At 35.1% G+C, this 26,342-nt stretch overlaps 1 protein-coding gene across 1 annotated transcript in view; it reads left to right on the forward strand.

Annotated features, from left to right (window-relative positions):
* Positions 1 to 5,812: 5,812 nt before the first annotated feature.
* Positions 5,813 to 26,342, forward strand: part of LOC128994169 (importin-4-like) — a 34,274-nt gene continuing 13,744 nt past the window's right edge. Inside the window, exons 1-9 of the mRNA XM_054418527.1 lie at positions 5,813 to 5,984; positions 7,443 to 7,615; positions 8,592 to 8,766; positions 9,277 to 9,462; positions 10,582 to 10,839; positions 12,152 to 12,334; positions 13,539 to 13,760; positions 14,280 to 14,532; positions 15,651 to 15,767. Coding sequence (XP_054274502.1) covers positions 5,931 to 5,984; positions 7,443 to 7,615; positions 8,592 to 8,766; positions 9,277 to 9,462; positions 10,582 to 10,839; positions 12,152 to 12,334; positions 13,539 to 13,760; positions 14,280 to 14,532; positions 15,651 to 15,767 — 1,621 coding nt within the window. The 5' untranslated portion in view covers positions 5,813 to 5,930. The remainder of the gene's footprint in view (positions 5,985 to 7,442; positions 7,616 to 8,591; positions 8,767 to 9,276; positions 9,463 to 10,581; positions 10,840 to 12,151; positions 12,335 to 13,538; positions 13,761 to 14,279; positions 14,533 to 15,650; positions 15,768 to 26,342) is intronic.

Genomic DNA, 26,342 nt, shown 5'->3' on the forward strand with positions numbered 1-26,342 from the left:
TGTGGTTTTATTTCATCCTATTTACAATTGTTAGGGTTTAGTGGAGTACATAGTTGCACAACCAGTTTTAGAGATGAAAATATTTTAAGATTCTTTAAGACGCACACCACTTTGGTGGGTACTGCTAAATGTGGGTGTATAATCAAGGCCCCACACTGTCACAGTGGTGGATAGTTGTATTAAAAACTTATCTTAAAATCTATCAAACAGCCAGCTTATTTACCTAAAACATATAGGATATTGCAGTGAATCTGTCAACAAATCTATGCACTAGTGTGACGTCTTGGATCCTGCAGCATGGCCTGTTCTTCTAGTGGGGCCTTGGTATAGTGAAGCATGGACAAAAAGAATCAAATAAAATCATTCTTTATTCATTATACATAAAATTACATGTTTTGAATAGAGTCAAATAGACTACAAATACATATAACTACATATTACAAAGTGCTTAAAGTATATTACGTACTAATGTAGGGGAAAAAATTAATTAATAATAATCTTTAAAAAGTGAAGCATTTCTAACTGAATATTTAAACAAAAATATAAGTTAACATTGATGGAATCACAATAACATGAGCAGTTAATAAAATAGAAAACATACATCCATTTCCCGGGCTTAAATAAAAATAAAAAATAAAAATTGGTATTACTAATTATGGTGAAAATTTAAATTGTACCCCAAATTTTGCTATGGAATTCAAACTGTGTAACTACCAATTTTTATTTTTCAGAAATTCTATGGAATAAAATGGAAATTTGATTAAAAAGTCTTTTAGTGTTCTTTTAAGTTGATTCAAATTGTCTTCCCTCTTTATATTAAACTAGCTGTAACCCGCGGGCTTTGCCCCGTTTAACTTCTTAATTTTCAAGATGATCTCGTTCGCATGGCTCAATCACGTCCTGGTTGAAGTTCGTTCGCTACGCTCACTCACCTCTAGGTTGGAGCTCGTTCGCTACGCTCACTCACCTTTAGGTGGTTACCATAGTTTCGGCCTACGCACTATGTAACTACATGGCGCTCCCAGCAGTGTGCGCCAAAACCTATGGTACAACCATAGATAAAACATACTCCCTTAGGGTACAACATAGGTTTTGGTTTATCGTTTATAACAACAGCACAGCTGACAGTCTATTTGGCAAACTACAACAGTTGACTTATTCTCCATAAGAATAACATGGGAATTTTAAAATTAAAATTTTTTGAAGTTTCTCCATAACCATTAGGCGCATAATAACGCTTAAATATACTAAATTATTTGTTTTTTACAGCACTACACAATTATTTGTAAAGTAATTGTGAAATTTGTGTTTTGAGGGTCAAAAATGGGAAAAACCTATTTTTACCCCATAAAACCCCCATAAACCCCAGTCCGATCATGCTGGTTTGCAAACTCGTTGGAATAAATGTAGGTTTACATGTATGTACCAAATTTCATCAAAATCGGATCATTTTTGCTCGAGTTATCGTGCTAACGAACACACACACATATATATATATATATAAATATATATACATATATGAATTTGAACGAATGTTGTTTTTGGCCTCTAGGGATCTCAAAACGAAAAAGTAAATCGGTTCCGGGTCCAGGTCTTACCATGAGTACTACGGTAATAGCTTATTCCCTATATGGGAAATTCGCTAAAAATAAAGAAATTTAATTATATTTAAATTAAGAAAAATCATTCAAACTAATTATTTTGCATTTAAATTTTAAAATTCCGAACCCTCTATTGCGGGGAAGCCCTTCAAACCTCTCTCCCCGATCAAACTCTTTCTTGATCCTTGTCAGGCCTACCCAAAAAATTATTCGTGGAGCCGCCCCTGGTGTGTATGTGATGGAAATGTGGAGAGGTACAGACGTACGTATGTAAACAAACGAAGTACAAATAAACAATCTTATCAGCTGTTAACATTATAGCATATTTTATTGTTGTCATTACAACCAATTAAACAGTTGCACACTTTGCCTCCTAAAGTTTACTATGGCTGATTCTTGTGAGCACAGTTATGCGATTAAGTTTTGTGTAAAACTGGGAAAAGTGTTACTTGAAGCTTGAAAAAAAGCTTTTGGTGGTGATGAAATTAGTGAAAACCCCTGTAAACAACATTAGGTGGCATAAAGTATTAAAAAATGGACGGGAATCATGTAAGTTGGAAGGTGGCCTAGCACCCCTCTGTTTCTGCCCTTACCTTACTGAAGAAATAATCAACACTGGGGTGTTATGACTCGCAATGACCTATATTTTTTTAACTAACCAGCTTGTTATAAAATGTTGCATAAATTAATTGACAGTGTCCATACACTTATGCATGATTTTTTGAATATGTCAGTCTGTGCTCGTTTGATACCACAACACCAGTTCAGAAACAAAATCAGTTGAAAATTTCCTACTTTGGTTGCAGTTCATGTGTCAAGGTGATATGGTGGAAAAACATTATAAATGCTGATGAAAATTGGATTTATTGTTATTGTCCTGCATTAAAACAACAGAGAACAGGAGTGGGTGGAAAAAGGTGGACCGCGATGCCAAACAAACCTCGAGTTCAAAAGCCCCATATTGTACCAGATACAGGTCAGACAATTAATTGGGGTACTATTTTAGTATTCAAACAATTAATAAACAAAGACCACATCAAAAAAGCGGCCAGACCTTTTCAGACGCTGGAAACTGTATGATGACAATGCCTGCTCCCATGTTGACGATACTGTGCTTCAGTTTCTTGCAAAAAATAAGGAATTAAAATGTGCCACACCCACCCTTCAGCCCTGCACCTGGCTCCAAATGACTTTTTTCTGTAGGTATCCTCAGGCCAAGGATCTAAAAGGCCGTCATTTTCCAACAGCTTCTGTGTCTGTTAAGACTTTAGAGGCTATTTTTAATTTTCTGTCTAAGGAGGGCCTTGAACACGTCTTCCGGTATTCAAGGAGTAGCAGAGGTGCTGGAACAAGTGTGTGGCTTTGAATGGATACTTCTTTAGAAGGAGATTTAAAAGTGTAGAAGCATATTAGGTAAAACATACTCCCTTATGATGGTTAGTCTATAGTTTAAGTGAAAGTAAAAAGCAAATAAATGATAAATCATAGATTAATAATCAATAATAATACTTTAGAGTATATTTTTCAACCTGCGGTTGGATATTGATAATTATTAAAATTATGTTTGATTTTTAATCTAAGTCCTCATTTTTAAGTTAGAATTCTGATATTTACCTCAAAGATAGAAAATACATTTTTGTTGGTCGGTGATCTTTCCTCGCAGACTGAGCCCTGCCATAATTAAGACTAAGCACGGCCACCTTTAAAGGCGGCCGTGGCCCTGCCCTGTCTGCCTGCCTCTCTCTGACACTAGACAATACTGTACTGTCTCGTGGTGGAAGTACTGACTGAGCGCACGGCCACCTTTAACTGCAGGCCGCGGCCTTCGAAGTGGCAACGTCGCAAGTGGTTTTGTAACAGCTGTTTTTTTGGAAGCAGCTAATGGTATTTGTGTATTTACGAAAGATTGGTTACTGGACTATGTCAATATTGATTCCACTTAAAATGTACAGATATAGGTTTTTAATTCATATTGTTTTCAGTTTTCAATTCTGTATGTTCTATCAGCTTCCTGATGATATTATTCCGAATTGGCAACGTCGCAAGTGGTGTTGTAACAGTTGTTTTTGTTTGGAAGCAGCTAATGGTATTTGTGTATTTACGAAAGCCGTATTAATAAAGATGAGGTAAACCTTTTACTTGCGAAAATTCGAGCAAATCCTTCAATCTGTATTAATAAAAACTAAAGCAAAACCTTTTGCTTTAGAAGTAAAAGGTAATCTATAGAAATTTGAGGTTTTGCTCATGACTTGAGTAAATGGTTATTAATAAAACTCACCATTTACTTTTTCTTTGAAGTAAATCCTTCAAAAATGATGCATCTGATCAGTAGCAGATTATACGTTTAAGTAAAAGGTGTGTGGTGGTTTTAGTGTGGTGCTAAATTTCAGCAAATTTCCTTAATAGGGCAAAAGCTATTCCGTAGGTCTCATGGTAAGACCTAGACCCATGACCCATTTACTTTTCCGTTTTCAGGTCCCCAGAGGCCAAAAACCTCCTCCGTTCAAATTCATATACATGTTTGCCCGTTAGCACGATAACTCGAGCAAAGGTGATCCGATTTTGATTAAATTTGGTGCAAACGTGTAAACCTACGTTTATTCTAAGGGATTCGCGAATCAGCATAATAGGATATGGAAACGATGGTTTATGAGCGGTTTTATAGGGTAATTGGATTTTAACATTTTTTACCCTAAAAACATAGATTTTAGCAACTTCTTTCCACGCCATTTTGTAGAGTTTAAAAAAACTATTAATTTAGTATATCAAAGCGATGTTATGCGCTTAATGGCTACGGAGAAAATAAAAAAAATGTAAATTTAAAATTTCCATGTTATTTTTATGGAAACATTTTTAAACTGTTGTAGTTTTCTTGTTTGTGAGCATTTTTGATCAAATTTGCATTCTATCATACTAAACTATTACATTTTATAAAAAAAACCTTTTTACCCTCCCTGTAGCAGTAAACCTAAGTACTCAGTTAAACTAAAGCTATTTAAATAGGGAATGGATGTGATATTGGAGACATTTTAGAGTACATCCAATCAGGCAAATGGAAATTTACTTAGTCTGCAGGTTTGCTGTGGCGGGAGTATTTTGTTTACCTCCTACAAAGCTATCAACATTTCAATAAAAACACACCTCAACACCTTCTTTGAATCAGCAAACCTAGGTACTCATTAAAATTAATATTATTTAAATAGGAAATAAATCTGATAATTTTCAGGGAATATTTTAGAAGAAATCCAGCCAGAAAAGGAAATTTATTTAGTCTGCAGCTGCGGCGAGGGTCTCTGTGGTTATACAGTACTGCATGCTATCTACAAAGTGACAAATAGCATATGTTTAGTATTCATTTGTTTATGTTGTGTTTGTAAATATTTACAAAACTAATCACAAAGCATATATGATGATTTCTATAAACAAATTTATTATGTACCCGACTAACTATTATCATCAACCAAATTCTATGTCTAGAAAGGGGTTAAGATTCTAGGGGTCAAATCCGGGGTAAAATTCCAGCCCACACACTCTAGATTTTATAATTTAGTTTGTTATGATTAAATTTAAAGCCAGATGCAAAACCATTACACGGAGTTGGCACAGTTAAGCCTTCGAGGGATATCAGTAGACAAAAATAGACAGGATCAGACGTGTAACATGTGATGTTCCTTAAGAATCATTTACTTCCGAGCAGAAGGATTTGCTCGGAAGTAAAAGGTAATCATTATTAATACGGTTTGAAGGATATGCTTTTACTTTTACCTTTTACTAGAAGCAAATGCTTTTGCTTCATACCTTTTCCTTTTGAGCATATCCTTCTTTTTATTAATACGGCTCAATGGTTACTGGAATATGACAATATTGACTCCGATTAAAAATTTTCAGATATAGCTTTTAATTCATATTGTTTCGGTTTTCAATTCTGTATGTTTAATTTTCAATATTTTAATAAATGTATATTCATAAATTTAAATTTAAATCAATAAAGTGCGAATAATTGAGCCGATGTCACCTGTCTGCCATGTTATCTTAAGGGACGTCTGTCACTGAACAACACCACTTGCGATTGCGACGTTGCCGCGGCCTAGTTAAAGGCGGCCGTGCTGAGCTAGGAGGATTCTGAGCGCCAGTCGAGTCTTCGTATTCATTGGTTCTCTGGTTGGTAGGTGCCAAATTGGCAAATTGTGCCGGTGCCCGGCCCCAGTGGTAAATGTGGTTTTGGTCGTCGTCGTGGTGTGGTGTGTAATTAAAACAAATTTACTGTAAGTTAATCGTGTTTCTGAATAACATTTAGTTTTGGTACTAAATGTTCTGACAAGATTTGAAATGGATACGATTTTAAACAAATTGATCACTCCAGACACTAATGTCCTTGCTGAGGTAAATGTTAATTTGAGTATAGCAAACCATTAAATTAAGAGTTAAAACCAATCTTTAGGTTATGTTACCCATAGGACAGGCTAAGGCTTATCTTCCGGTCCACTTATCATACAAGACACCCTTAAATTGGATTGTGTCTAGTTAGTCATGCATTTGTATCAAGAAATCATTTAAGAATGACCAGTTTGATTGTATTTAACAATTTAAAGTATTAAGTTTATGTGCCTTTTTCTAAGATAGGCCTAGGCCTAAGTGTAGTCAAAGTAACTTCACACTTTAGGCCTAACTGATATTACCATTGCGGTAATAAAAATATCTAAGTTAGATAGACAGCCAAAGTGTTAAACCAGATAGATTATGCGTCAAGCTTGCCAGAGTAGTTTATCTCCTTTAGGAAACTTGTGTTGGCTAGACTTGTAGGTCGATGTTCCAAAGCGATTAAGGGAAGATTTTATTCTTGATTTTCCTCTTAATTTTGACCCAAGGAATCACTACGTAAATTAGGCTCTGCCCCCACCTTTTTTGAACACCCTGTTTTAGGTAAAGCACCCTGAAAGTTTTTTAACCAAGTTTTATAGTTTTTCAATACAAAAACTAGGCCTAATTTTTCAAATTCAATTTTAGAAACACTTAAAAAAATTTTGTTTTTAAGAAGTTAAGTTAACTTAATTACCTAATTAAGTTAAGTACAATTGATTAAACTTATTAAGTTATTGCATAAGTTATAGGCCTAACTTAAGTTATGAGCTTTTAGTACAAACATTCTTCTACAAAACAAAATAAATAATTGAGGTTCTTACAAGGGAAGTTGTGACATTTTAAAAATAATTTTGTAAAAGATCACATTTTTTCGCCTGGCAGTACACACAGTGGCCAAATACTAAATACAGTAGTGCTGGCAGCAGGGTGACCACCACTGCTATATTCGCTTGGCAATTTCACCATGGAAAATAAGACATAAGACGTTTATTTGTCATTTTTACATGCATGGACAAGTCAAGTTGTTTTCATACAATTGTATGCGTCACATATTCAATGAATAGGCTACCTAAGTAAGCCTACAAAATAACAAAACTACCTGGCAGCCAAAGTGTTAAACCAGATAGATTATGCGTCAAGCTTGCCAGAGTAGTTTATCTCCTTTAGGAAACTTGTGTTGGTTAACTTACCTATCTCTAAACTATATTTGGGCACAGTATAACTTAAGTTACCATGCTCTCAAAGCCACGTGAGCTATGGCATCGCACTCTGGGGCCATAGGCTTATAGCTGCAGCACTCAAAATCTAGCTCCTTCAGAAGATGGGTTTGAGGGTTCACCGGGAACCGTGACCACTGTGTAGCCTATATATCTTAAAGTTCTGACCATCTAGGCCTCTAAGTTAGTGAAAATAAATAATCTACACAATTTCTTACAATTGTACAAGCTGTCAATAATTTAAGTTTTAACTGATTTTCAGGGTACTAATGACCTCCGAGAAGCATTCAAGAGCCCTGATGCAGTTCCTAGTTTGTGTTCTGTCATTGGTTCATCTCCCAACATGCAGATACGAAAGCTAGCTGCAGTAATATTGAGGAAAAAACTTGCAAAACACCGCTATTGGCTGAAACTGCCAACAGAAACAAGGCAGTTGTAAGCTTGATTTATATTTCCTACCTTTTTCTTTAGAGGCTTATTGGAAAACCTAATTAAGAACTCAATAGTTATCATAGAGATATAAAATAACTAGGTAAAAAACATATTAAGTGTTTTAGCTAACATAACAACTCAAGAGCCATTTTAAGAAAAACCTTTTTTTGAGCAAAATGGTTTAAGTTAGGTTACCTGGCTTCGTCAAGTGATATTTTAGTTGTACACTACTATAGGCCTAGTTTCAGACTATAGGGTGAGTCCATCTTAAGGTGTAACAAAGACAAATCAGGTCACCTATCCGATTTGGCTAAATCTGTCCTTGACATGAGAGCACACGATTAAAACACAAAAAACGAAAATAATGCTGTAAAACCTTGCCAGTACGTGTGGCGACGCCAGAAGATGAGTCATGACTAATATTATCATGACGAAGACAGGTAACTTAAACCATTTAGCCAGTTCAGCCAAAATTATGTGATCCAGAGGCTGCTATACCAAAATTTTTTTTTAATCGCCTACGCCTGTAGCATTTTTCAAGCAGTTACAGAGGGTGGATACACAAATGCTTTTTGGGGAGTAGTTAATTTATTTAAGATTATTTTATTAGTTTCTCATAAAAAAACTGTTCTTAACAGCTTAAAACCATTTTGGTTAAGAACCCCACCTAATATTTAAGGTTTTACACATTATTAGTTTGAAAAATAACTGTTTACTGGCACATACCGCACAACAGTTTCAATAATAGCAAAGCTATAAATCAGATCACATTGTTAAACAAGGAGACTATATTATCTTATATCTTATTGTAATACAATTTTGGAAAAGTTATTTGTTTCATATTAGATCTTATTTGCCAGTAAATCTGAAGTACTTTAAGTAGGTATCTTCACAAAAAAGTTATCAGTTTATTAATTAATGTGTGGTAGGCTTTTGATGCAGTTCCTAAATATTGAACTACGGTAATATATTTTCACAGTGTAAAGCAAGGGTTGATGCAATCATTTATAAACGACACAGAAAAACAAGTTAAAACGGCAATCGGTCAGGTGATTGGTGTTTTGGCAAAACACGAATTCCCAGAAAATGGTTGGCCAGAGTTGATGCAATTCCTTCAGCAGAAAACCCAAAGCGAGAATATCAACGATAAAGAGGTAAGGAAAACAATAATAGAAAGCAATATTTAACAACTCAATTCATAAATGTGTTGACTACCAATTCCAATGTAAAAAAGAATATTTCAAGTTACCAAGTATGGATTGGTTGATTATTTTTCTCTATGTCCCTTTAAAGTAAAGATTTTAAATTAATGTTAGGTCTAACATCCTTGAAGGCATATAACTTATCAAATTTGTTTTTGCTCGTAAAATGTGTTTACATATTTAATTGGTAGTAGGTCTATTGATTTGAAAAAAAAACCACACATTGATGCGTATAACTTGAATCAATTAAATAAAAGTGTACCTTCAAAAAATATGTCCTTTTTTAAGCGATTAGCAACTTTCGAACATGGTTTTACCCAAACTAGATGGCCTTACAAGTGATTCACCACGTATCACACTCACAAACATCCATCTTTTTTACATTTATAATATTAGTAACTTTGGTCTAAGACAACATTTTCAACTAAGATGTAGGCTAACAAAACTCATGTACATTTTCAGCTCGGGTTTTTCCTTCTTTGCATCTTGACGGACATAGCAGCAGACCAGTTCCTAGCGCACGCTCACTCTTTCGCTACTCTGTTCGCCTCGACTCTTGGCAGCCTGCAGGACATCGGGGGAAACCTGGCATGGCTCACTGTGCTCTGCATGACCAACTTTGTGCCGGCCATCCAAGGAGACCAGCATGTAGGCCTGACTCTCTGTACTATTATTACCATTATTTACCCAATGAGATGGAGACACAACTAGACGTACCGTATTTCAATCCAAATATCAATGAGGAATGAGTGTAGAATATAGTGAGATGCCTTGTGTAGCTTTGTTAGTGACATAAGACCGACGGTTTGTTTAGTTAGAACCATTTAAAGTTGGAAGATTAAGGACAGTTGGGCCCAGTTAGGCTACAAATTATCAAAAGGTAAGGTACTGACTTTTCACCGGATCAAACTGGTGAGTGGTGACCTTATGGTTACTTGGCAAGCACTATGTGCAACTAACTTACTAATCTATTATAAACGATTTGTTTGGCAAAAAGTAGACCTTTATTCCATCCTGCATATCATACAGATACCAGAGAATATCTTAGTAAAATCTTATACTTTGATATCTCTAAAGTTAAATTATAGTTCTGTAACTTATTTCTGTAAATCTTAATTTTAACATCACAGTTTCACAAATTTTATAGTCAACAAAAGTTCAGTGTGAGTTTTAGGGCAATTTATTCCTTCAGAACCAGTTCATGATGGTTTCAATTTGGCTTTTTAAAATATTTTTCTCTGATCATAAATCATAAAAATGTAAATAAACTTGGCCAATTTAGCAATACACTACAGTCAAAGGGCAAAGTGCATAGGCTTCCACATCTTGAGTGCGTTTTGAATGTAGGCTATTCTCTAATCAGTGTTGTCTTGTTGCCAGTGTGAACAGAGCCCTTTATTGTAGGATTTTTTAAATAATTTTCTGTGCTCTCTGATCTTTTGCTTATCTGATCTTGTCGCTGCCAAAGTAGATAGGATAGTTGAGACTACCATATTTGAACTTAGTTGTCTCTTTTACACTGTAAGAACAAATTCCCTACAACGTTGTTATTTAGGCTGAGTGGTATTGTGGACACATTTCATCACGATTCGCAAAAACTAGTTGTCCAATGTTCCCATCCTTAGTTGAGAAGGTACTTTATACTTGAAAAGATAAAACCAAACCAGCCCAATCTAAAATAATTCCACAGATAACTGTATGGTAGTCAAAACAAAAACAAAATACTGAAAGAAAAAATAGTGTCTGAAAAATGTGTATTGTTTGTAGATGGTGAACACCTACCACGCCTTGATCCCTACAGTGATGGCAGTAGTGCAGGGGATGGCACCCAAGCGTTCCGACCACGCCATCGAGGTGTTGTGCCTCATCGACGAGTTGTGTGATGAGGCAGTGGTCGTGTTGGTGCCTCATCTCCGTCTCATTATTGAAACGTGCTTGCAACTTGCCCACAACCCTTCCTACGACAACGACTTGCAGATAAAAGCCCTCAACATCGTTGGCATGTTGGTGCAGAGTAAGAAGAAGGTATTCAATAAATTTTTTTATCTCCATAGGATTTTGTTGTTTGGATATTATGAAATTCCAAGTATTACTGGAATTTTTTATTTAAATACCTTTGCTAACTTTTTACCTTCACTTAGTCAATCTCTAAAGGCGTGATTCAAAGTACTGCATTAGGACGTGTTTTTATTATATAACAGAGCTAAAGGAGCCAACTGGGAAAATATTTATTCTACAAAGGTTCATGTAACAGAAGTACCATCGACAAAGATTTTGTTCTGTAGGGGCTCAAGCTTACTCTTGAGATTTTTAAATCTTGTTGCTTTAGCTGCTTCAAAATAAAGATCAAGCTGTTTATCATAAGGATGATCCAAACAGTTCTACGCCTAGAAATTAGGGATATGTATATTCTCGAACACCGATTATTCAACATTGATACCCCTATTGAGGATTGATTGTCAAGAGTCGACACCAATACTCAACTGTCTGTGAAGATCCCTAGACTGAAAATTCACGCTTTTGCCATGATTACGGATGGCGATGATAACATTTCTGTGACCGCAAGAGACGATTGATGATTTCTACACAAGCACAGGATGTGATAATAATTTTGCTGCTGTCGCTTAAGACATTAATAATATCAACATGACCGGAGGAGATGTTATGATTTTGCTGCGATTGCGGAGGACGATGATGATGTTCTTGTGAATGCAGTAGATGTTCAATATTTTGCCGCGATTGTGGGGATAACGAAAATAACTTTTTTGTGTTTGAGGGAGACGATACTAATGTCCACACGGTCACAGGAAATGATTAGAATTTTGCCGTTATCACAGGAGGCAAGTAGGATGCCTACACTACTGCGGGAGGTGATAAAAATTTTGTTGAGATTGCAGAAGATGATTATGCTTTTTCCATGACCACAGGAGGTATTCACAGTATTACCTTGAGCAACCTTGATAAAAAATCTCAGGCTTGCACACATCTAGTTACAAACAAACTATTTTCTTTTTGATATTTATTTGTAAGATCATCCTTTAAATTTGAAATGGTATTTATTTCATGTATTTGAAAGTATTTAGATTGAATTAATTTTGAATTGGCTTGGTAAAATTTTTAATGCTGCTTTATTTTTTTTATTTATTTATTTTTTACTTCAAAAACACTTCACACTACCCCAACAATACTATGCGAAGCGAATGACAGAAAGACATAGCATGTAACAGGAAAAGGGTTACTGAAACCGTAGTATTTCTGGGAAGGGGAGGACTGAGACAAATTTTTAAAACTAAAAAAAGTCTTTTCAACAGGATTATAGGCAGTTATTTGTTTGCAGCAAATTGTGAAGCTGAAATTGGTTGAGCCAATTTTAGATGTGGTGTTTGCACTTATGTGTATCGCGACAGAAGATGAAGAAGAGTACCCAGATATGGAGTCGAGCACTCCAACCACAGTTGCGAGTCAGACATTAGATCTGCTGGCTTTGCACCTGCCTCCTGATAAGCTACTGCCCACACTGGTAAGTACAGCATCAATTTAGAGTTCACTGCAAGAAAATTGCCTATGAGAGCTTTATACAAAGTCGCCATTGAAAAGTTGTTTCTTTTCAACACAAATTTGATTTTTCCTTCACTAATTTGCTTAAATTTAGCCTACCCATCGAGTTTCAATACAAATCTCCACTAAATTTGTTCAAGTTTTACTAAAAAATTTTGTACTGTGTATTCTAATTATTCTTACAAATTAAATTAAGTAACCCACCTGATAGCGACTTAGTCCAGGAACAGGCTTCCATCTCACAAGCTTATCTTGAGTGTTTTTTGTCCAACATTCCTTTCCCTTTCCGTGACCCCCATAGTTATTTATTTTGTCACTCTTTGTTTTTAAGTATTGTATTTTTATTTTGTGAAATTAGTAAGGTTTAGACTGTTTTTCACTGAAATGACTAAAAGTGTATGCTTATTATTATTTTGTTTTATTTATATTTTATTTGATAAACTTTTTAACTTAGGATTTAAAAATTGAGATTTTTCTGTACAAAATCAATAATTTAAGTATTTGCCTACATTATTGCCCTATAGTCTTTATTATAAATAGACGCATTTGAAGCTTAATTGCTTGTTTTTGATTCAGTATTTAAAACATTAGCTAAGTTTATACACTCTGCAATAGAAATTTTCCTAATGTACAATAAGTTAAAGTTAAGGTATTGATTGGTTTTAGCATTTTTCAGATGCAGAAGTATCTAAAGCCGAATGTCCAATGTCAGAACCCTTCTGTAAAAAAAATAAGCAATACGCACTATAACACAAATCTTCCTAATTTACATACAAAGTTAAAGTGCGGTAATTGACCACCTATTGCAATTTGCTCTCCTGAATAAAGAGTCCCAGCAGGTCAATAGAACACATAGAAAATACACATTAAACTGATATTTCGGGCTTCTTCATAGGTAGAAGGTTGAATGGCAGTTACAGTTTTGGCAGTTACAGTTCTAGAACCAGAACTGTAACTGCCATTCTACCTTCTACCTCTGAAGAAGTCCCTGAAAGGGGCAAAATATCAGTTTAATGTGTACTTTCTATTTGTTCTATTGACCTCCTGGGACTCTTTATTCAGGTGAGTTAGTTGTGTATCCTTCCTTTCTTCTTAATAATTATTCCAAAGCCAAGTTGCTTTTTTCCATTAAAAAACTATCAGAATTTGATAATTTAATTTTGCAGATGCAGAAGTACATTGAGCCAAGTGTGCAGCATCAGAATCCGTCAGTACGCAACGCTGCGTACATGGCCATGGCGCTGGTGTCGGAGGGCTGCTCGGAGTATATCAGGCAGAAGTACATCAAGATGTTCATAGATCAGGTGCTGAAAGGTCTACAAGACCCAGCGACTTCAGTACAGAATGCAGCACTCTTCGCCGTGGGACAGTTCTCTGAGTTTCTGCAGGTAAAGTATTGTTAGGTTTCCCTTTCTTTGGCCTTTAATGACAGATTTTCAATCAAATTAACGGTAAACTGAAGAAGTTAGAAATAGCAAAGATAATGAACGTGTTAGAATAATTTAGCATCCCATTCGACCCTTCCATACATAACATGTCCATTCTATAGTGTTCTAAAGTTTTCGGCTGGCCTCAACTGCATTGGGTTTTAACACCAGTTTATTTTGTGGCCAACCTATAGTAAACAGTGAAAAACTTAAATTGTTAAGCACTTTTCCTGATGATGATTGGTGATTGGAGTGTTCAATTCAATCAAAATAGAACACCACCTATCATATTTTCCATGTATTATCGTGTTGTGAGTTAACAGTATAAGTGAAAATAAATGTTAAAAGTATTATTAGAAAAATCTGTTTACTTTCCGTAAATTTGATAACATGTACAATGCTGATCATGAAGTTATTCAGTTTTACTTTTAGTCTGTCTTCACTACAGCTTGCTAATGTTAACATCTGTTTTTCTAACAGCCAGACATCAGTGTACATGCCACGCAGCTTGTTCCCTTCCTGCTCGAACACCTTCAGGCCGTGTCCAAGAAAGGCGAAGAACCTTCTCAGAAGGTGGAGAAAATGTTTTACGCATTGGACACGTTTTGTGAGAATCTAGACTCGGGCCTGCTGCAGTTTCTGCCGATGTTGATGACTTATTTGATCCCCCTGCTGTCTCCACCTCACCCTGTACATTTGCGAGAGCTAGCCATCTGCACTGTCGGGTCATGTGGTGAGTTTTAATATAAGATTTAGATGTTGCATTGTGACACAGGGATCCCATAAATTCCCTGCGCCTGGGACGTTTCCCATTATAAGGTACTTTTGTAAGTGCAGTGGGGAGAAGTAGGACGCTCGTCAGTCAGTGGAGTGCCTCAGTTGGAGTCAGTTGGGAGTTAGGGGCTTAGCTAGATCAGTACCCATAGGTAGATAATTAGTTGCATTAATGCTTTTTTAAATTTTCAAAAAAGTCATTGGCCTTTACTCAACTACCCCAGAGAAAGTTGCTCGAGGTAGGATTTTTAGACTTATTATCCTAGCGAGTAGCCCTAGAGTGTGACAGTATGAATTAGGTTGCAAATCCTTCAACTGTCTCCTGTCAACATTAGAAACAAAATTAAGCTTGAACAAGTTCAAACCAGATCTGAAAAACTTTCTCATTGACCTCTCGTTTTACAACATCAAAGAATAATATGACCTAACCCAACCTAATCTAGATCCAACCTAACCAAGCTCACCTTAAATCATCGACCCTAAAACCACCCTGACGAACCCTAGTCATAAGGGGAGTGGCGGTAAATAGTATGTAGGGCCTAAGTATATTGATGAGAGTGAGGAATAATTGCTCTCTAAGTTGCACGATTGGCACAATCGGTCCCTGAGGTCCCAGGTTCAAATCCCGCCATATCACTGATATCTAACTGATAATGCCGCAACCCCCAGGTCTAGTCTGAAGTAATGTGAAAAACAATACCGGGCTTGTGTCTAGCGTCCTAGAAAAAAAAGCCGATTGGCACAATAAAACTTTGTAAGTGCCAGAGTACAGTAGGACCTGGATTATCCAAGGTAATTTGGGGGTAGGGAGTGAACTTGGATGATTGAAAACGACGGCTGATTACCATGGTCATTGTTTGAATTCAACCATTGGGATATTTTCAAATTACAACCGTTACGGTCTAGGTGTTTAGTTCAGATAATGTAATAGAAAAAAACTCAAACAATCTAAATTTTAGTTTGCTCAGTTCATGAGTCATAATAAGCTAAAGTTTGAGAACTTAAAAAAACCTTTTGAGATACACTATGTCAGATTGTTACAGTACAGTTGTGGTTAATGAATGTCTGTCTCTACAGCCAGTGCTGCCAAAGAAGGTATGATGCCTTACTTCCAGAGTGTGATGGAAAGTCTGCGTATATATCTGACGGAACTTCAGCCTCAAGAAACCATGTGTTTGCAAGTCCAGTCTGTCGGTAAGAAATTAAGTAATTAAGAATCCATTATAGCCCCAGGACAGTAATAAATATGACTAATGTAGACAATTTACCTTGTTTTGACAAGTGTGAGAATGCTCACCATCGTCTGAGAACTGATAAACATCGGAGATATTCACGATTTCAATGTGATCGCGGTATATTTGTGTCATGATTTTGTGGAAATCTGGAAAATAAGTGGAATAATTTATAATAAATCAATGTCTTCATGAATGTGCGACGGGAACAGCAATTGGTGATCTACAACTTGTAAAAACCATGAGTCATATTAAGTTGTTTTTTATGCAGCAAGTGACAAAATAAAAAATAACCATTACTGAAATTTTATATTTTATACATTTTCAGTAGGCCTACTGTAGTTAACACCATTCCCACAAGTTCCCGCTCCACTACACCACACGTACATAGTTATTACAAGGCCATCTAAAACACTAATATTGACTTGTTCTTTTTTTGTTGTCTTACCAAGTGGTGTTAACTTAAGTGGCCAGTCTTGACCTACCCCAAAAAAACCTGAGTTATAAATTATTAAGGTTAAGATTGTCGTCATCCCTTTAAATTTCTCATTTATATGAGTACTAAAATTACTATGCTATTGCTGGAAAAGAATTATTATTTACTGGCCAGTAGATGCAAATTCTCTTACAATCATCATTTCACACCTATTTTCTCATCTTCATCGGACTCTCATTGGGAACGTTCTACACATCAAACCACAAGCCTAAGGCCCGCACCACAAGTGAAGCCTGCAGGGGGGGGCCACCAGTTGACCGACAAGATACTTGGTCGTCTTGCCACTAGACCGTCTTTTTTAATTAAATAGATAATTACTGAAAACCAGTACGTCGACAAGTTATTTCATCGTCAGTCCAGTTGACCGGCCTGTAAATCTAAATTATTATACACGAGAAACCAACTTGTCGTCAATCCTCCCGACCGACTTACCACTTGCTCGTCTTTTAGGTGGGGATGTGTTGAGCGGCAGTGCCAGCGGCGCGCGCAGCTGTGGAGGGCCCTGCAGGCGTACCAACTTCTGTATCTTGTAGCGGCGGTTTTCATTCCGACGATTTTCAGCTATCACAATGCAGCGGACTAGTGAGGTTTTTATTACGTGTAATTGTTTGTTTCTCAATCGATATTTTGTTATACACAGTACAGTGAATATAAATAGGCCTATATTAGTTTACTTCAATGAAATAAATGTTTTATTTAACTAAATAAATAAAAATACGCCGATTGAACAAATAAAATTGTTACAGACAACAGGAAGTCCTTAATATGATCAAAAAAGTGTTTATCTTTATTAAAAAATTACTGAAATTTGTAAACTTACTGCTGGCGACAAGGGTGGTGCCATGCATAGGTTTATCAATAAATAAGATAAACATGGACAACCTTATGCAGCTATAAGTCAGGAAACATTTGTAGAAACATTAAAATGCAATACCAATTTATGAAATATGATAAAATATTTACAGGAAATGTTGATTACTGTATATACATCGTGAGTATCTCCAGCAGTTACACACTGGTGATCTTTGAGTTGACTCTTTTAAACTCATTGAATATTACTTTTTTTCGTTTTGAAATAAATTCTGTAATACTTTGAAATTGCTCGAATTTGAGCAACATGTACACGAGTTTGTATATTAAATTAACTAACATATTTATGTAATAGGAGGGTCAAATATTGTGAACAGTGGTGAGGTAACTACCGTTACATTTATTCAATTGAGAGATAAATACAAATTGATAATACCGGTTATTTAAAGCTTTGTTGTCTATTTTTCCCTCTCTTAAAAAAATAAAATAAAGAATGAATTTAGACTTTTGGTGACATTAGTTTGTACTATTTCTCCTTAAATGACACTGCTGTCTTGGTAAGCAATAGTTATCTCGGTAAACTATTTATTTGCTGAAGTGCACAGTGTGCTACTTAGCCTGAGAAACATCTTTTGTTTTATGATTTTGTTGTAGGCCTATTGAAAACCTTGTCTAGAAGGAATTCCCATTGCCTGTGTTACCGGGGAGAAGTTTTTCTTAGTAAAGTCTGTAGACGTCTTCGGTTTTACACAGAAACATGTAATTATAATTGAAGAAGTACATGTTTTATCCTCTCACGTTGTTGCATGGACAATACTATGGTGATTCAATTCTGTGTACTTCAATTGTCTAACTGGCCCTAACTGACGCATCCTTGTTCTTTTTTTTACTAAATAATGTAGTCTTTACTTCCGTAGATCTTTGCGTTTTATTGTGTAACTGTCCTCAAGTAAGTCTGTGTTCTGAGTAAGTACTTCAAACGCACGGCACTACTGTATATTCAGATTTTCTAATGAACTAATATAAGGATAAAAGGAGTATAGACATGTATGTATGACAGAGTATGTCTACTCCTTTTATCTATGGTACTATTTCCAAGTTCATCTGGACGACCCTGCAAATCGTTTCTAGTAAAAAAAAATATTTGGTTTATGTTTATGAACTTGTATGAGTGTTGTTAACTAAAGCTAAATTCACATCAAATTAATTAATTTAATTTATTTTAATAGTTTTCTAATTAATTTCAGTTTTAAGAACATATAGTAAATAAATCCTTGTTGAAACGGCTGTACTATCCATGCACTTATTGTCAAACTATATGTTCAAAGATTCCTGGACGGCAATGTTATAATACTAGTTGGAGCAGAGGTACTGGATCTAGGGTTAATACAGTTTTGTGACGTAAGGTATATCATTGCAGAAGTAGTTAGCTCAAGAATTATGACGCGGATGACAAAGATTGGTAGTTTTTGCTATAATAATAAAAAAAAATATCAAACCCCAAGTACATAAAATCATTCACAGTTTTTTTTCACAGTCTATTGAATAGCCTGCAGTTAAGTTCACTCTAATGAAGAATATAGACGTGGCCAGAGTTCCAAACTATTTAAGTAACAACTGTTTACATGAACTATCCTAGTGTGCAATGTACTTATTGAATTTTCATTAGTAATATATCATGGCTATATCGTTTATGTAAAAGTATCAAAAGATAGTAAAACGAAAACGAAACCATCAACCAAGACCAGTGACCGAAACAAGTGTCGAGCTGGCGGCGCCGCGCCTACCTCGGGATTCCCCGAGGGCATTAATTCATCTTTGAAGTAACACCGGTAACACTGACTCACTGGCCGACACGGATACCCGCCTACCACCCCCTTTGTGTCGTCACCCTATGACCACCGGTCGGTCAGCCACCCATCCAAGGAAACTCTAGACATCGGCGGCTCTTTGTCGTTCGTTGACCAGCGTATTTTCTAGAGTTGAATGTATACCCTCACTCACACCAGGGAATAAGTAAACTGTAGTAGTTTTCTTGTTTATGAAAATATTTGCATCAAATTAGAAAAAAATCATTTATTTATTTATAAAATGTTATTATTTTACACAAAAAAACACACTTTTACCCTCCCTGTTGCAGCAAACCTAAGTACTTGTTAAACTTATTCTATTTAAATATGGAATAACTGTGATATTTTCAAGAAGTCATTTTAGTGTAAATCCAATCAGGCAAATAGAAATTTGCTTAGTCTGCAGGTTTGTTGCGGTGGGGGTATATTTCGTCATAAACTCTTTTTCCACTTAAGAGTCTTCAATAGTAAAGTGGCAACTAAAACGCGACTCCAGCGACCCAATTCTGGCGGCGCTCTAGAACTACCCGAAGGCCTTTTCCGGTATTACGCGTGCCGCATCACACAAGTAGTTTTCCCGCGCCCCTATTCAAACGCTTGTAGGCGAAGAAAAAGAAAGCGAGTTGACGACCGAGGCTAGGTCGACCCGATCGACTTCGACAGCTGTTTTACTGTCTCTCTCCCTCTCTCTCTCTCTCTCTCTGTCTTTGGATGTGTAGGGTTGGCGAGGGTTGTAAAATTGCTGAAAGTGAAAGGGACGTGGCTGGCGCTACGTTCCTAGTTTTTGGCCTCTTGATGCTAACACTGGGTCGGCTACTCGAGATCAAACAACAGCGTGTGTTTAGTACAAAATTGGGTCCACAGTCACATCTATCTATATCTATACTTATTTAATACGCAAGCAGGATTTTTGTGACAATTACTCATCCGAAACTAATGAACCGATTGACATGTTTTTGGTGTCATTGGAAAGAGCGTAACGTGAAGTTGTGCAGGAAACTTTCTTTTTAGGTAAATAATTAGAGAGTGAGGCCCTGGGACCCTTTAAAGTTTCGTATTTCTCCATAAGATTAACATGGGAAACCAACATTGTTTTGAAACTCCAACTGTTGTCAGGAATTAAATATTAATAATTAATTGCTCCCCATGGAAGCATGAGAGTTCTGTAGAGTTTAAAGTAGCCTACACCTTATTGTCTACAAATTGGCTAAATAACTTAGGTACAGTACATTATAAAAGCTGACAGACTTTTTATGTTGACTTAAATTGTAAGCTTACCATTTCCCGTCCATGGGCAGTTTGATAGTTAAAAAATAACCCTTTAAACTGGAATAGGACTGTTATGTAAATTGTGAGTATTTCCATTAGTTAATAATCTTTTAGTTGACTCTTTTAAAATCATCGGAAATTATGACTGTTATTAGTTTTTTAACAAGTCATTTGTTTATATGTAACTCCTGTACTTCTTTGCAATTGCTCGATTTCGAGCAACATGTACACTAGTTAACCTATAATTTTATACAATAGCTAAAATATTCCACATTCCAACCAAATTTCTGGCCGAAAGTAGTTTTTAATTGCATTTTAATTGAATGATTTGTAACGAATCGAATTGAACCATAATTGTGGTTAATACTAGGGACTAACAATTAAGGGACACTAGGTTCTAAATACTACAAGTGCAGAAGGGCACGGTACCCATTCGAGCCGTGTCCATATTTTGTTAAATTAATAGTAGTTTACAGCAACTGGATAAACATTTTACAATATTTATGCAGAAATATGTGCATGATTTAGAAAGTCATTAAGCTGGAAAACTGCAATATACTACAGACTTTTCAGAGAGGTTACGTATTCATTCAGCTTAGTGAAAACATAATATAGATTGTAATATTTCATTTCATTTCATTCATTATTTAGTATTAAATTTTTTTTTAAATGTTAACTTTTATTCATACACCTAATAATCACTCCTCAGAAAGGCTGCCCTAATATTCATTTTCATAATTTATATCATTTGGTAGCTGAGTGGTTATAGTGCTCGCCTACTATTCAAAAGGTCGCCGGTTCGATCCTGAGAAAAGTCAGTAGCTTTTTGATGGTTCGAAACTGGACCCAGCTGTTCCTGATCATTGGGCTTTAAATAGACAATCCTGGCTAATGAGGCAGCTGATCTTAGTCAGTAACAAAGCTACACAGGTCATCTCACACCATTCTACACTCATCCTTCACTCATATTTGGGTTAAAATACGCACCTAAGGGGCGTCCCCATCTTGATTGATAATTGATAATTGATAATTTCATTAATATGTTCAATTAATCATTAATAATATTCATTCCATAGCCTATATTTTTTTTTCAACACCCACAACCTAATTATTTATTAAATATGTAAGAGAATTGCAATACATCAACATTTCTTATAATATAATTTCAAAATTAGTCCATAAGGAATCAAAATTTAAGAAGCAGTGAAAGTGATCCCATGTGTTCAACAATCAGTGATGTGAACATTGGATTTGAGAGAGAAGGAAGCCATTGAGAAGTTGAAATTATTAGAAGAAGGACTCAAAATTTTTACCTAAGTTAAATCAAATTCATTTATCAAGAATCAAGTTCATTTCAAGTTTCAAGTTATATCATATAGTAGCCTAAACCTCAAGAGGACTCAACTCAATCATTATCTTCAAAATTAAGTATAACCTTTTCTTTAAACTCTTTTAAATTTTGTGCTAATTGGACTTACCTTTTGGACAACACCAAAATTAGATTTTTCATTGTTGGGATTTATAAGTTCAACACCTTAATTAGGCCTATTTGGACACTATTACATTTATTAATTATTAGCATTCAAGCCAGCACGACACCCTACCCTGAGAGATGTCACATCTAAATTATTTGAACCTTTAAGTTATTATTCAAATTTATTTTTTATTTCAATTTAATTTCAACCCCATACACCATTGTCAATCCTTTCATTGTAACGTCAAGCCTTTTCTCATTGCACGTTAATTGTTCATTTGTTTAAATAAAACACATTTTGTAATCCATATCTTTGTTAACTTATTAACTTTAAACATTTGTAGAATAGGCCTAGCCTAAAATGAATATTTTAAGGTGAGTTTACAAGATACGTATACAAATAAGAACTTGAACTCTTTGAAAGCCATTGAATGTTATTAGACGAAAAGGGTTGTGCATGTTTACTAGCGCTACTCAGCAACAAAAACCATTTAATTTATCTCTAAAATGTATATTATTAAAGTGCACTGAGCAGCAGCCTAAAAAATCTATGTAACTTACCTATATAGTTACAAAATACTCAAACTCGCATTGTGACATTATAATTCGGCTAATATTTCTCCAACAGATAATTCATCTACAGAGAAGAATTTTATTGTACTCTTACCGTGTCTAATAACATCCAAAGACAAAAACCTTGCCTAAAAATGGTACCTGTCTTAACAAATTATTTGCAGTGGCCTATATTACGGACCGTGGCTCACTGGTTGGTAACATTATTGAAAATAACACGACATTTTGGCTGTAAAAATGGCCCAATTAGTAAATACTATTTAAGCAGCTACTGTCATAACAGAAAGGTCATATTCCTTTTAAACTAGATCACATCATCCTTTATAAGATACGTTGATTAACAATGCATGTAAACGTCAATAAATTACGTAACAGCCAATTTATTTTTTTGCTTTTTGGAAATGCCAAATTTCTATGTAATTTCCATTATTTGTTGCCAATGAAGCCACACACCCATATAAATGAGGAGACCCCTAACAGTTCAAGAATAAAAGCTAACTTCACTTCAAGTATATTCCACTACACCTAACATTCCGTAGAGAGATTATATTGACATCTTTATGAAATTGATAAGGCTGAGACAATTAACTGACATCCCCCATGTCAAGGAATTCCAGTTTTAACAGTAACCCCACAACCAATTAATTTCTCCCACCAATACTATTTTAATACTATTTAAAGGTTCTTTCAAAGGAAGAGATACCAGATTAACATATTAATAAAAACTCCGATTACGTACAGTATGGGAAATATTTTATTCATTGAATGATCAACTATATTTGGCAACTAACGCAATTAATATCATTTTAGCGAATTTCCCCTATAGGGAATAAGCTATTACCGTAGTACTCATGGTAAGACCTGGACCCAGGACCGATTTACTTTTTCGTTTTGAGGTCCCTAGAGACCAAAAACACCATCCGTTCAAATGTATATATATATATAGATATATATATATTTATACATAAATATACATATTTATATATATATTTTTGGATTGGTTTTTCTATGATTATTCTAAAAAAACTCCCTCCAAAAAGTTAACATAAAACAATATAACGAATAGAGACTAATCACACTATAACACTGGAACAGTTCCAGAATTTGTGTAAAACTGGTTTACAAATTGTTATACTGTACTGTATATACAACTTTATTTTACTTGGGGTTTTCTACGAAATAAACTAAAACAAAACTATAATGCGACAAGATGGTAAGGTCATAAGAATACTAGAATGATAAAATCGTCCATAAAACAACTACAAAAAAAAAAAAAAAAAAAAAAAAAAACTAAAAACCCCGCCTATGCCGTTTGAGTTCCAGTAGGGGGATGGGACTGGTTCTGAAGACTAGGAGTTTCCTTGTTTGTTAGGCATTTCTAGGAAGAGGCACTTTCTAGTTTACAGCCCCAATGTGCGGCTGTTTAGTTTGATCACATTGTTGCCGCCCTTTTCGGGACACTAAATCATAATATCCACAAAGGCAACACACAACACTACTAAACTTACCCATATTCGAAACAGATGGCTTTTAAAAACATTGGGCCCAATCAATAGATTTTAAAGTACAGAATTTAATTATGACATTTAATATGATTAAAATCTAATCTCTAATTAAATTTTAATTAGAGTACAGGTAAAATAAGCATCGCAACGTAAACAATGTCAAGCGTAAGTATTTTATGACGGTTTGCTAAAAAAATTTTAATTTAAATGTGTTAAAATTTTGGTAGCATGAACTAACGTTTCGGAATCCAGACAGATAACGCAAAACTTATACAGTACGGTATGACATAAATTATAAATTAAATGTAACATGACTGTAAAAAATAAGATGGGACAACAACGATAATTAAGTTGTAAATAGTGATTTTGTGTTGTCTTCACTTGATGTTGATGTTCATTATCTGACAAGGTCATTTGTTTCTGTTTAGTAATGTAAAATGTGACAATGTTTGATTAAAACACAAGTATCAGGAGACCAAGCTTGCTCGAGGTGTCAGGTTATTTCATAAGTAGCGATGCATATTTGGCTAAATACACTCTCGCCAATTCAGTCAATACAAAAAGACTATTTTAATGTCTATCGTATTTCGTATTCGTATTTCAGGAGAAGACCTCTCGTTCATCTTTACATGCAAACACTACGTAAAATACCTTCTGGGCCGTGACAGACAGACAGAAATTGAGATAAAACACTAAAAGCTTTTTAATGTATAAACGCAAAAATAACCGAAAATAAATAATTCTGAACAGTGTACAGACAAAACTCTAATTTTATTTGTGATCAACTACCGTACATTAAAGTAAACAAAAATCAGCTGTGTGTGGTTTCTAATGCTATTCTTATGGAGACAATGTTACGTTATATATAATTTTGTGTTGAAATTTGGGGAAATTAACTATTTTTCCCGCCATCACGGGATCGAGTCCTTTAATTTGAGCCCTCTCCCGTCCTTCTACGACTTCCCAGTCACCCACAATTTTGAGGTAAAGACCGCGGCTTACGTAATAACGTAATTAATATATAGATATGAGGAGTTTACTTGTATGGTATAATGTACCAATCGTAATAGATGAAATGATTGAATCCATTGCTAAACAGCTGCTTATTTGCTATAGCAGAATTGAAAACAAGCTCATTTTGATAGGTTATCTATACACAAAACCTTATTCGTTTTCTAGTTTAGTTTGTTAATTAATGATGCATATGACGAAAAATATAGTTCACCACACGGGCAATTTTCAACTCTCGCTCATTTACCGACCTCGGCTTTGCCTAGGTCGTAAAACTTGACCTCGGGTCAAAAAGAGTCACTTGAGGTCCTAGTGATTAAATATTCTAATAAGATAATTGTTTTGACGCTAATATGCAGTTTGTAACAACTGTAAAAAATAAAGATGTTTGAGTAGCCGACCCTGTAAGTCAACATAAAGTTTAAATGAGTGTTTTAAAGTTTGTTTGATATTTATGCCAATGTTAGTAATTAACAATGTTTAATATTTAGAAAATCATAAAAAAATCTTACTTTAATAAAAACAATTGTTATTGTAGGCGTACCACTATCACACACTGTACACTACTGCAATGTCTTGTTTGTGTTTTTATGCCATATATTAGGGTCTTTTGTCTTATATATCCTTTTGTGTTCCTTGTTCACTTATAATAAATCAACATTAACAATTCATTATAATTAACAAGGGAAATCTAATTTTTTAACACCTTTTACAACTAAAATTAAGTCTATTTGAATGATTAGCCAGCTGTACACTTTAATAACCCCAGTATTATGTATTCGATATTGTTACTTATGCATTGTAATTACATTTTAACGTTGGTCAATTTTAGGAAAGGGTTTGTCAATCATTAAATTTTAAGTTGTTATTTCATGACAACGTAATACGAAGTTGACGTACCACTTTAGCATTGCTCTGCATTTTACCCAGAACTGAAAGAGTAATAGTTTTTTAATTACAATTAAATAATATCTCATGAACTGCCATGCTGTAATAGCTAGTTTCCGGCGTAGGGCTATGGGAGTAATAACACCCTGGATGCCCCAAACTCGTGCCGATTATTAAGTATTGTGTGAACCCAAATCAGCTATTATTATTTCTTTTTCTTCGCCTCCATACTAGGTACATGGCTAAAACCTTCTTTTGCCATGGTGTTAGCATCGCAACTACTGAGCCACAACTGAACAGAAAATAATAAATATTCAGGCGTGAATAATATTCTAATTAATAACTATAAACTTTTTAAAACCTCATACCATCAAAAGAGTACTAGTTGGAGCAAGGTAATAAGAAAAAAAAACCTATAGTTTACCCAAGAATTGAGAGTTTTAAAGCAGGAAAGAGCTAAAGACCACCTACAGTGACAGTTCCATGTGACGTCAGGCCTCTGCCAGACCATAGGACACTATACATACAACATACAACCATGATATGAGTCATGATGACATACTGTTTTTTTTGGTCAGATATTGTAGAGATTTAAATCATATACATTGTATACTTATTCCCATACTGATGGGTTGAGGCGTTCGAAAGTTATGGGACTTTG

This window comes from Macrosteles quadrilineatus, unplaced genomic scaffold (assembly GCF_028750875.1).
Source record: "Macrosteles quadrilineatus isolate MER2022 unplaced genomic scaffold, UCM_ALF_1.0 Scaffold_5__1_contigs__length_97177068, whole genome shotgun sequence".
Lineage (NCBI taxonomy): Eukaryota > Metazoa > Arthropoda > Insecta > Hemiptera > Cicadellidae > Macrosteles > Macrosteles quadrilineatus.